Below are 11,534 nucleotides of genomic sequence, written 5' to 3'. Positions count from 1 at the left end.
ATTTAAAACCTTATTTTTACAACGACTGCATTACATGGCGGTTTTAATGCATACAAATGATACAATTAAATATTTTTAAAAGCTAATAATCGGTAAGCTACACAAAAAGTCGACCCTTTCGCCATCTATGTGAAAAGTGCTGAAACTACTCAACAACTTACCGACCGGTTTCCCGAAACGTGTGGCGATTTATTTAGAAAAACTATTTAATTTGCAATTTATCTTATTTATTTTGCTTTAACAAATAATTAATTTGAAATCACTTACAATTACTTACAATAATTATAACTTTTTTCACTATTTTACATGTACATGTCTTCTCAATAACAAATTCTGTATCTAAGTGATCATTTATAAAATGAAATTCTTATCAAAATGAAAGAGCTAACAAATGCAATACGATTTACAAAACATTGAAATTTTGAAAAGTTAATTAACAACGTCGATAAAATAGAAAATATAAATACAATTTGAATTTAATCGGTAAAACAGAAATCTACCTAAACAACGTGAAATGTAAATCCGCTACAAACAAGGGATAGTTCCGCATCTATCAGAAAGCAGTGGAAACCACTTGCCAACTTATCGACCAAGTTTCACGCTGTAGCTGCAACACGAGCACACTTTCAAAGGGATAATACGTATGTAAATATTTTAAATATAATGGACGAAGCTCTAACTACACCTTCCACATTTCAATTACGTTTTTCGAAGCAGATATATTGTGTTGAATTGTCACCTTATGAATGGTCCCAACATTTAATTTGCATTGCTTTAGCTGAAGAAATTGTTATCGGTACCGTTAAGTTTCAGGTGAAGTATTTGAATTCTCGTGTTTGTTACAAACTTCACATAATACAATCAACTTAAATTTTGTTAAACTTTTGAAAGTTATGTTATATAAGAAAGAATTCATTTACACAAGGATGAAGATGAAGCAGTTGAAGACATTGCTTACAACCTGTTGAGAACTTTTAGACATGACAGTAGACCACATGCTGTTGCTTGGAGTCCTGAAACCTCCTTGAGCGTAGTGCCAAAAGTTCTGATGTTTTGTGTTGCTGGAGCAGATTTCAAAATAAGATTGTATAGCAGTGATATGAATGATGACACTGTATGTGAGGTAAGATTGAAAAGCATTAATGATTTTTAAGAATGGATGTCTTACAATAACTTTTTGTTAAAGATGAAAGGACATAAGGATTATGTAAATTCAATCTGTTATGAAACAGAGGGTGAGATATTAGCTTCTGTGTCTGATGATCACACATGTAAGCTATGGGCAGTAAAAGAAGATGAAAAATGTATTTCAACATTTTATTTAAAATCTCCTGGAATGAGCGTTTGTTTTCATCCAGAAAAATCTGGAAAGTTTCTTGTTGGAGAAAAGAAGGGTCTGATCCATATGTATGATATAAGAAGTCAACAAGCAATAATGTCTTTGGATACAGATATTGTTCCTTTAATGTCAATCGATTGGGGATCCAATTTATTAAGAGTAGCAGCTATGGTAGCTGGAAAATTAGTCCTTTGGGATATGTCTAAACCTAGGTAATGTAAATGATAAACATTTAGTTAATGAGTAAATAATTATCATTTAATGAAAATGTTTTTCCTTATTTTTAGTCCACCCTTGGAATCAAAACCTCTTCATATTGAAGGAGGATTAATAGTCAAATTTTCACCTACTTATGAATATTTTGTAGCAACTATAGGAAGACCAGATAATTTGTTGAAAATTACAAATATAAAAACTGAACAAGAAATACTTTGTGGTCAGGTAAAATTAATAAGTGGAATATGTTGGCATTACAAGCTACCATATATTTGTGCAACAAGTGATACGGAAATTCGATTTTGGAAAATAATCTTGAACTAAAATCGGTCGTAACACGTTATCATTAAGGATATCATTTATTTAAATAAAAAAAAGGTATTTTGTAATAAATATAATAAACATTGTTTTTCCTTAATTAATTCACACTTAAGCACTATCTTAATCAGAACTTTGTTCTAGTAAAAAAAATTAATTTAGTTTGTTAAAAAAAAATGGAATTTCACTTATGAGGTAGCATTTGTCCATGACTTTGAAAGAATGTCGAAAAATTTAACTTTAAGAGTTTCATCCAATAATTTGCAATATAATTCATATGCTTTACTGTAAGTCATAACAGGATTTGGCACATAAACCAGTTCACTTAAAAGTTGTTTCTTTTCAGTTTTCAGCGCATTTAATTCTTCCATCATCGATTTTGTATCTTCATTACCTTTATCTTCATCTGGTGCTTTATCTAGTGAGGAAACTCGTTAATATATAAGTAAGTTTTAAAATATATTTTAGTAACTTACCTAAAATTGAAGTTATTTGGTTTTCTAGTTTACCAATTTCGCATTGTATTGACCATTGTTTCACTGCTTGTTTGTTTAATGCATCTTCAAGTAAATCTTCTATCAAATTGATATAAATCTGTACATTACTGTTAAGAATTTCTTCGTCTATATGGTACACGAGCCAATTTAAAAGAGCGTAACATAAGTAAGCTCGCATACTAGCTGATACAGGATAACTGGTTTTTGCATATATACTTTCTTCGTCTATTAGATTTTTAGCATCTAACTTTATAACAATTTCAGTCAAAAAACTATACTGATTTTCGAAATTTTTCCGATTTAATGTTTCAAATTGAGCAATAGTATATAATGCAGTAACAATGTGTTTTAATTTTTGTTCTTTTTCAACAGAAGCTACTGCAACCGCAAGTTCATGGCTAATTGCCAACCATAACTGAAATTAGACATTAAATTAAGATTAAGCATTTCTTAATTCATTATTTACAAAAAGTTTACCATTTTCTCATTTGTCAAAGTATTAAGGAACCGATTTTGAGATAAATCGGTATAGTAACAACTACAGTCTCCGCAAACAGTTTCTAAAGCTTGCAATAATCCATAATTCGATTTTCCATCTAGCCAAGTTTGAATCATGTCAAAATGCACATTTTTCCCAATTATTTTCTCGAGTTCCTCAAGAACTAATAAATGTGTTTCTTGATACTAAACGTATTCAAAGTTTAAGAAGTATTAAATATTTGAAATAAAAAGAAATGTATATTACAGATATATGACAAATGTACCTTGAGATGCGGAAATTTTGTAATTATATTTCGAGCTACATCGTACTCCGAATTTTCCAAAGCTGCATTTATTGCTTGTTTTGCTACAGATTTACTCAAGGTATCATCATCGCATATGAGCGCAATTTCAGCCGCAGTTATTAACGTAGCTGTATCTTTCCGTCGAGTGAGATACTTAATCATTTCTGGAAAGTCTCCTAATTTGGCATAACTAGAATCACAATTATAAAATCATTTGCAACTGTTATTCATAATTTTATCATTATTCTTCATTATAATTCTAACTTACATGAAAGCTGCATCTTCAAAATTACCTACATTTACACTGTATTTTGCCCAATTTCTCAACACGTTTGTTAGAACCGGATCATCGGTTTCAAGTTTACATCTTCCAAGAGCGTATGCTTCCTTATATAAGTTTGCATCTTGAAATACTTCTACGGCTTTATACGTTTTATGGATACAGAGTAAATACGATACTGCTTTATAAGGGTTGCCTTCAGTTATCAATTGATGTGCATATAGTTCACACATTTCCCTCCAAGTTCTACAATATACGATGAGTGAATTAATTTTCTAATCATTTTAATTTTATTCTTTGCATCGTCCGAATAATTACATACTTCATGGAAAGACTAGCCGAAAGTGAAACCAAATAGTCATTGACACGTTTTTCTTTAGCAGCTTCTTCCAAGTTTTGCTTAAGATTATCAGACCACATGTCCATTTGTGTGACTAGGTCGTATCGGTTTTTCTCAACGTGAGCCTGTTCTATACATTTACAAAAAGTGATGATATAGATACAGTAATTAATTCAACAATCTTCCCTTAATGAATTACTTACTTTCACTGTTCAAAAATGGCAAAAAATCTTCTTGCGTTGAAAATAATAACGGTATCATGTAATAAGAATCGTCTTTCTGATTTTCTTCAACATTCTGATCTTGTTCGCCTTTCATATTTTTCACAATGTTTAGAAGAGAATCAAGCAAAAGCGTTTTGTTACTCATTGTATTAATATTTTTCGTAAAGTATGCCGTTCGTTCAGATTTTTTTCTTTTTACTTCTTTTACTACCGCTGTCTTTGATTCTGAAAATAATAATTAATAACAATTATTCGTACTATGATGATCACTTTTTAAAATTACACGACCAATAAGATTTGACATACTTTGTACAGTTTGGGAAGTATCTGAAATTGAACATTCTGACACAGCATCCGTTAAATTTGTTAAGCTATCTTGAAGTGAAACATTGGTAATTTTATTTACTTTTTCGTGTTTCTTTTCACTTTTCTTCGACGTTTTTTGTTGCACTGGTTCTTGTGGCAAATTATTATCAATTTTCCATATTCGTACTGTAAAATCTGCAGAGCCTGTTATAATAAAATTAGAACTTAGTGGACTCCACATACAACACAGTACTGGTCCACCGTGCCCTTTGTAAGTAGCTATTAATTCTTGTGTTTCAACATTCCATACCTAAAAATATTTGTTAAATGGAAATATTTTTAGTGCCTATATCTCGAAGAACCACCTGTACAACTATATAACTCAATACCTGTGCAGTTCCATCGTAGCTACCAGATATCAAATATCCACTAATGTATGGACTCCATGCCAAACAAACAACATTTTTAGTGTGTCCAGTTAGGGTACATACAACTTCGTTAACTTTATAAGTATCAGTGTTTACTTGATCATTATCACTTGACTCTTGCAATTTTGTAAAATGATCCATTAAATTAGACAAGTCAAAGATAACTATTGTAGATGACTCAAAAGCAGCGGCTAGATAATTTTTCAAAGGAGAAAATGTCAAATCTGTTGTAGTACTATCGGGATGCCACACTAAGCAATGTAGCATATTTGAAGAAAATTTAGTAGTCCCGAACGTTTCAAATTTGCGATTAAGAAACGAAATTAATCTAAGAAACAATGAGAAGTATTATTTTAACGAATGCAGTGTAATTTATTTTAAAACATACCCATTTTCAAATCCTACAGCCAAGCAAGACAAATCTGGCTTCCAAGAAAATTCTGTACATTCCTTTTTTAACACAGACGTAGGTTCTAACAAAAGACATTTAGATGAATTTAATATAATACTACTAGAACTATTAACTAACTAGTAAATACGAAGTAATACCTTGATTTGGCTTTTCTACATCATAATATACAAGCTCTCCTTCCGCACATGAATATAAAACATGCTGTTTATTATCTGGATTTGCTCCCCAACCAATAGAATACACTACATTTCTATGATACTGTCTCAACAAAGTGGGAGGTTTGTTACTATTTGTGTTAAACATTCCAATTCGTCCTTCTTCAGTTGCATATGCTAATAAATTTTCCTTTTCAGGATGCCATGATATCTAAATATTATATAATCATATTGTTATGTAAGTGTGTTTATTATATTATATTATATTATATTCAGCTTTCCTTACCGCGCGAATTTTTCCTTTAATTTTTTGCCAGAAAGCAGTAATATCAAAAGTTGTACTATGTGTTTCGGACAAATTCCATAATCGTAACATTGCATCTCCAGCTCCGAATGCAACGCGCGAAGTGTCTAAAGGGCAAGCAGCAATGCAGTAAACATAGCCACCTTGTGTGTAAATATCATGCATTATTTCAACATTATTTTCGTTTATGTTACAACAAATAACTCTGCGATCCAGTGCCACAGTCCAAATGGTATGCCTGTAACTCATAAAAGGTATCTGTATTTATCAATTTACATTATCTACGTAATTAATTATTATCAATAAAAACCTGCGTTTCGTCCTCCAATTTTCTACTAAATTTTCCTCAACAATTGGCATGCATGCAATAGAAAATAATCCTGTGCCATGACGTGCATGTATTAACTTGCAGAGAGGTTTGTGCTTGGATATCGTTGATAAGTCCCAAGAAATTAATTCACCCCAGTTTGAATTTGTAAGCAATAGTTTAGGCTCTATCCAATGAACCACAGTCCAATTACCTACAGATGAATTTGATTTGCTTCTGTGGTGATGAGAATCAAGAGGCGACATAGGTAGTGAAATTTTCATTTCGTAACGTCCATCTCCACCAGCTTTCCAGATAAAAACTGACCTACGTAACCGTATAAAAATCGTAAATGTAAGTAATTTCCAATTACAACAACTTTTTAAATTACCTGTCTTTTCCCCCTGAAGCTAACAGTAAATCTCTATTCGAATTTCCACTTATAACATTATTTTCTACAGGGCACCACGATAGACTAACTATTTCTTCATCATGGCCTCTCAGTTTGTAAATTACCTTTCCCTTCCCTTGGAAACTAATGATGTAAACCAAACCACTTTTAGAACCTATAGCTGCAAGGTGTGGATCGTGTGGACAAGAAGACAGACAAGTAGGTGTTACTTTTCCTAATGAAATTAAAGAAACAGTATCAAAATAACTGTTCCATGATAATACACAACCATCAGAACTTGCTGAGTATGTAACATACGGGTCTTTGTATGACCAATCCACACCAATTGCTTGTGTATCCTAGAAGCAAATCAAGTGAATAGTTAACATGAATTCCTATAATATATTTATAGCAATAGATAGGCAAACTTACAGATTTTAAGAGATAAGTAGAAACTATAGACAATGTGTTTGAATCCCATATTTTAATGACATTGTCATCTCCTGTAGAAGCTATTAAATGAGCATCTACTTCCTCAAACTGAGTAGTAAAAGCAAGGCAAGTCACTTTAGTTTTGTGAGCATGTTTAATAATAGAATATTGTAAGGCCTTTTCACTTTCATCAGGCTTAATAATAACAATTGTATTTCTAGCACCCCATGCAATGGTTCCATTAAAAGAACAAGCAAGGATATTACTGAGGTACCAGTTTGGTGAAGGAGGCAGGGTTGTTTCATTCATTTCTGTGTGCTGAAATGGTATTAAAATTACTTAGAAATGAGACATAAAATAGAATATAAGACCATGTATTTATAGCCTTCTAAGGTTATCAAACAGCTGATTGATATTAATATTGAATTTTACACAAATGGAAAGTATTCATACTGTAATTTATACTGCCTATATTATTACGTACAATTTCTTATATTTATTGTTATTTCCTTTACTTTTATTAATCAAAATCTTAAATTACAAACTTTGCCAGTTTCAACAGTATATATTGTATATGTACGTTTATGAATGCACGTGATGTAAATATTTACTTAGTTAAACGTATATATGTATATACTTTGAACTGTACACTTTTTTATAATAATCTTCTTTGCTTTTTAACTATTTTAGTATATGATTATTTTAAAATCTTTTAAAATAAAGTTCCTCATCATTAGTCATTAAAAAAATATATATACATTTTGTCATTCATTGTTTGAATGGTACGTATGTGTAAGTATATGTATGCTGTCGGCTGTCATTCCAGTAGTTAATAGTGTAGTAGTAGTAGTAGTTTATTAACTACTATTGTATGTTAATATCTAATTTACTTTAATTAAATAATTATCTCACATTAGTTATGTTTTATTACAGTTAACGTTTATTTGTTTCTAAGTATATGAACCTTGATTTACAAGAAGAACAAGAAGCATTTAAAAAAAGCATCCATGAAATTCATTTAAACATAACCCCAATTGCGAAAGGGTTATTGTATATTCAAGTAGGATTTCCAATAACAATATTTAATGTAAGTATTTGATTGAAATTGCAATATATTTTCGTGTAAAATAATCAAATCGAATTTTGCATCATATTTAACGAAATTTACTGATTAAATTACACGGATTGCAGTATCATTTTTGAACTTTGTGCCGCAGAGGAAGGATGGCGGGATATGACACACGATATGATATGATATGTACAATATAACATATTGAACTCGTTGATAGTGATAAAATTGCGAGGCAATATATAGTGATTTATACGCAAGGCAATACATAAATATTTCATTTAGTCAGTAATTTCAGTAGTTTGAACAACAGTGTCAATACATGTTTCTAATACTTGATATCTGCGACGTTATAAAAGGTTCTTTATTGTTTCTAGTGTGATAATATTTTGTTGTTTTTATTAAACCTAAAATGAAGAAATTCATCATCACTTTTATGTCGCTATGGGCGCTTTCTTCCGCGGGTTCGTTGCAGTTTGAATCCATGATGTCTTTTAAAGAATCTGAGCTGAATACAGTAAGTTGAATTCTACTAATCTATATAACTTTCTTTTCGATCAATGTAACTTGAAACAGTTTATAACTGTTTGAAGGAATTATACGTATACCGCAGTTCACCAGAGTCCATAACTGCGAAAAAACCAGTTTTCGTTCTTCGCGCTTCTCCAGTGCGCATCTTCGCCCTGATTGGCGATACTCCCAAACGAAGTGGAAAGCGATTAGCAGAGAGCTCGCTGCGTTCCCCCACCATCTTCCAACCTGCGCGTCGCAGTTATGGACTCTGGTGAACTGCGGTATATGGAAGTAATTAAAACCGTTTATTTATCTTGAAATAATAACAATCATTATCGTTATGAAAGTTGAATTTCTGAAAAGTGATTAACACGTTCAGGGTGTAATACAATGTTTTGTCATGACTTCGCCAGTTGATTCTACAGCTTTGAATCGGTGGAGATCTGTAAAAAAAAGTAGCCGCAAAATTGACCTTATAGAGTATGTCTCCCGTTTGGTCCCGATTAAATAGGTATTATTAATAGCATTGGTATAAATGAAATAGAAATTATTTTACACTTTTTAGCGCATTTTGAAGTCGGTTGTATTTGTTAAAAATTATTTTATTATTGCATCGTATAGTACTCATTCGGAGGAACAAAAGTCTTAGAGGAATCATAGGTCGCAAATGAATCCTTCACTTGGAAAATGATGTTATTTAAACGAATATTTCTTACGGTATCACATTACATATCTGTGACACGGATGTAAAGTTCGATTTTCAGAAAATAAACATGTTATAACGCTCAGATATCCTCAGATATCAGTCAAGGCTCCGATTTTGTATATCGGTTGCTCCCCCGAGGGGAGGGGGGTGTACAGTCTGATAGCTTGGAGGATGAGGATCACAAATATGGTGGTTCCAGGTGTTTAAGCCTTTTTACTACATCAAATGTTTTATTTTTTTTTTTTTTCCATTACAGGTGCAGATGATAAGGAAAGAGGGTTATCCAGCGGAAGCCCATGTTGTGTTAACGGAAGATGGCTACCTGTTGACGATGCACCGAATTCCAGGGAAGCCTGGATCACCTGCAATTTTTTTACAGCACGGTTTACTGGGTAGCTCGGCTGATTGGGTTATTCTTGGGAAAGGAAAAGCTCTTGGTACGGAAATATGGAAATTAGAAGAAAAAGAAATTGAATCGAGCCTCGTCTATCTGGTCCACGATCAGCTTTAATTATACGATGATGGATATTCTTCGATTTAATATTGAAGTAAAATCAAAGACAACATAACGAATTCTTTATGCTATCGAATTTTTCTGTAATTAACCGTCGCAGTTAATTCTTAAAAACAACATGTACCTATTTTTTTGTAAGACTCTAACTTAGAAGGTATAGAAAAAGAAAACAAATTATTAATCGCGATAGGTGTGAAAATTAAAATTCAATTAGCAGTTAATTTAGTTAATTTTCATCTGCGTATACTATTTAATAATTAATGTCAAATAATATATACTTAAAACATACTGCTAATTGAATTTTTTGTATGTTTGTAGCTTTCTTATTAGCCGACCAGGGTTACGATGTATGGTTTGGAAATTTTCGTGGCAACACTTATTCAAGGGCTCACGTTTCCATGTCTTCCACTGATGCCGAATTTTGGGACTTTAGGTACTTAAATGAAATTATTCATATCATATTTTTTCTATGAAAATTGTGCGTCATACGAGTTATAATTAACAACGAAAAACATTTGATCAAACATAATTGAATATTTATTTGGCGGTATGTATTTGAGTTAGTAAAGAATTAGTAATTGAAACTAGAATTAATTGATAATTAATTAAATAGTAATAAGACTAGGTATGTTGCGTAATTATTTTGTAAGCGTAATTACTATATCATGATTAAATGTATGTTCAGCTGGCACGAGTCAGGTATCTACGATCTACCTTCGATGATCACTTACATAGTAAAACTGAAGCAAAGTCATTTGAAAGCGTATATTGGCTTCTCGATGGGTACAACATGTTTCTACGTAATGTCTAGCGAACGACCGGAAATAGCAAGACTTTTGCAATCAGCGTACAGTCTTGCCCCAGTAGCATTTATGAAACACGTACGGACCCCTTTACGGCATTTGGCTCCGTTTGCAACTAATTCCGTGGTAAGTTAATCTGTTGCGCTCACGTATCTGTATCTAATTTTTCCGCTTGATTTTTCAGATAATGCATCGTTTGTTAGGTAAAGGAGAATTTCTGCCGCAGAATTTTGTTATCAGGTTTTTTGCAAAATATTTGTGTTTATTGGATTTCTTGGAGGAAAAGATTTGTGCTAATTCGATGTTTGCTATCGTCGGATTCGACTCAGCGCAATTTAATTATGTGAGTACACAGAGAAGCCTGTACACGTGGATAAGATCAATATACATATGCTACACTAGTTTTTAATTATTCATGTAAATTTTCAACTGTTTGCAGACGTTGCTACCTGCGATTCTGGGCCATACACCAGCTGGTACATCAGCCAAGACCTTCATTCATTATGCTCAAGAAATTAATTCAGGGTACTTTAGACAATACGATTATGGGTCAGAGGAAAATATGAGGATTTACAGTAGCACTGAGCCTCCAAAGTATAATTTGTCAAATATCGCAACAGCACTTGCATTGTTCTGTGGTCCAAACGATTGGTTGTCTAGTTCCACTGTAAGCATTTCATTAAGATAAATATTATTAGAGTTCACCCTATCGATAACTTATTTTTTTTTTCAGGATGTGATGAGATTAAATGCTGAATTACCAAAGCCACCAATCGTATACAGAGTGCCATTTCGAAAGTTCAATCATATAGATTTCTTGTGGGCCAAAGATGCTCCTGAACTAGTGTATGCTAAGTTAATCAACATGTTATCGAACAAATCTATGTGATACTAAACATATAAAAAATCAAAAAACCAATATATTCAAACAGTTGAATTTAGAAAATGTGCATTTATATTTTAGTCAGAAGGAGAACAAACATAATTAATTGTAATTAACAGTAATGTAATTATGTTTCTTCAGTGTGATCTGCTTGTATATTAAGTTTTCGCCATTTGAACGAATTGAGGATGTAGCTTGATACGTTCTTAGAATATGAGGCTATTTTGTGATGTTCAAACTTGATATAAACAAACATTTGTTAAAGACGGAGTTGTTTGTTCATCCCAAACGAATGGCAGCTTTAAAAAGCCA

General features: G+C 32.1%; 3 protein-coding genes across 7 annotated transcripts; 2 read left to right on the top strand and 1 right to left on the bottom strand.

Annotated features, from left to right (window-relative positions):
* The first annotated feature begins 514 nt into the window (after positions 1-514).
* Nup37 (nuclear pore complex protein Nup37) lies at positions 515-2,314 on the top strand. Its single transcript, XM_076691763.1, is given in 4 exon segments — positions 515-813; positions 926-1,551; positions 1,627-1,933; positions 2,220-2,314. Coding segments are annotated over 3 exon segments (1,029 nt in total). The 5' UTR covers positions 515-663; the 3' UTR covers positions 1,880-1,933; positions 2,220-2,314.
* Positions 1,961-7,773, bottom strand: rig (gem nuclear organelle associated protein rigor mortis). 5 transcript variants are annotated; one of them, XM_034320111.2, is made up of 16 exons: positions 7,647-7,773; positions 6,735-7,052; positions 6,303-6,661; positions 5,915-6,238; positions 5,587-5,842; positions 5,283-5,511; positions 5,122-5,206; positions 4,695-5,061; positions 4,306-4,615; positions 3,979-4,224; positions 3,758-3,905; positions 3,424-3,681; positions 3,135-3,345; positions 2,848-3,054; positions 2,350-2,785; positions 1,961-2,291 (listed from the first exon to the last, which is right to left on the bottom strand). In XM_034320111.2, the coding sequence occupies exons 2-16, from the start codon at positions 7,041-7,043 to the stop codon at positions 2,062-2,064; spliced, it is 3,975 nt and encodes a 1,324-aa protein (XP_034176002.2). In that variant the 5' UTR covers positions 7,044-7,052; positions 7,647-7,773; the 3' UTR covers positions 1,961-2,061. The 5 variants fall into 5 exon arrangements, with proteins under 5 accessions (XP_034176002.2, XP_034176001.2, XP_076547876.1 ...); XM_034320110.2 differs by lacking the exon at positions 7,647-7,773 and adding an exon at positions 7,493-7,630; XM_076691761.1 differs by lacking the exon at positions 7,647-7,773 and adding an exon at positions 7,346-7,363.
* Positions 7,681-11,457, top strand: LOC117602298 (lipase 3). The gene is made up of 8 exons (XM_034320123.2): positions 7,681-7,821; positions 7,926-8,320; positions 9,279-9,459; positions 9,855-9,969; positions 10,222-10,465; positions 10,524-10,682; positions 10,779-11,006; positions 11,073-11,457. Exons 2-8 carry the CDS (start codon positions 8,216-8,218, stop codon positions 11,226-11,228), a joined length of 1,188 nt encoding a protein of 395 aa, XP_034176014.2. The 5' UTR covers positions 7,681-7,821; positions 7,926-8,215; the 3' UTR covers positions 11,229-11,457.
* Positions 11,458-11,534: the final 77 nt, after the last annotated feature.

Source organism: Osmia lignaria, chromosome 13 (assembly GCF_051020975.1).
Source record: "Osmia lignaria lignaria isolate PbOS001 chromosome 13, iyOsmLign1, whole genome shotgun sequence".
NCBI lineage: Eukaryota > Metazoa > Arthropoda > Insecta > Hymenoptera > Megachilidae > Osmia > Osmia lignaria.
This window is presented reverse-complemented; position numbering and strand designations above follow the sequence as displayed.

Coding starts and splice junctions, on each gene's coding strand:
- LOC117602298 (XM_034320123.2), top strand. CDS start 8,216: ATGAAGAAATTCATCATCACTTTTATGTCGCTATGGGCGCTTTCTTCC. Junction 9,970..10,221: donor GCCGAATTTTGGGACTTTAG/GTACTTAAATGA, acceptor ATGTATGTTCAG/CTGGCACGAGTCAGGTATCT. Junction 10,683..10,778: donor ACTCAGCGCAATTTAATTAT/GTGAGTACACAG, acceptor AACTGTTTGCAG/ACGTTGCTACCTGCGATTCT.
- rig (XM_034320111.2), bottom strand. CDS start 7,043: ATGAATGAAACAACCCTGCCTCCTTCACCAAACTGGTACCTCAGTAAT. Junction 5,843..5,914: donor AATTGGAGGACGAAACGCAG/GTTTTTATTGAT, acceptor TATGAGTTACAG/GCATACCATTTGGACTGTGG. Junction 4,225..4,305: donor TACTTCCCAAACTGTACAAA/GTATGTCAAATC, acceptor TATTATTTTCAG/AATCAAAGACAGCGGTAGTA.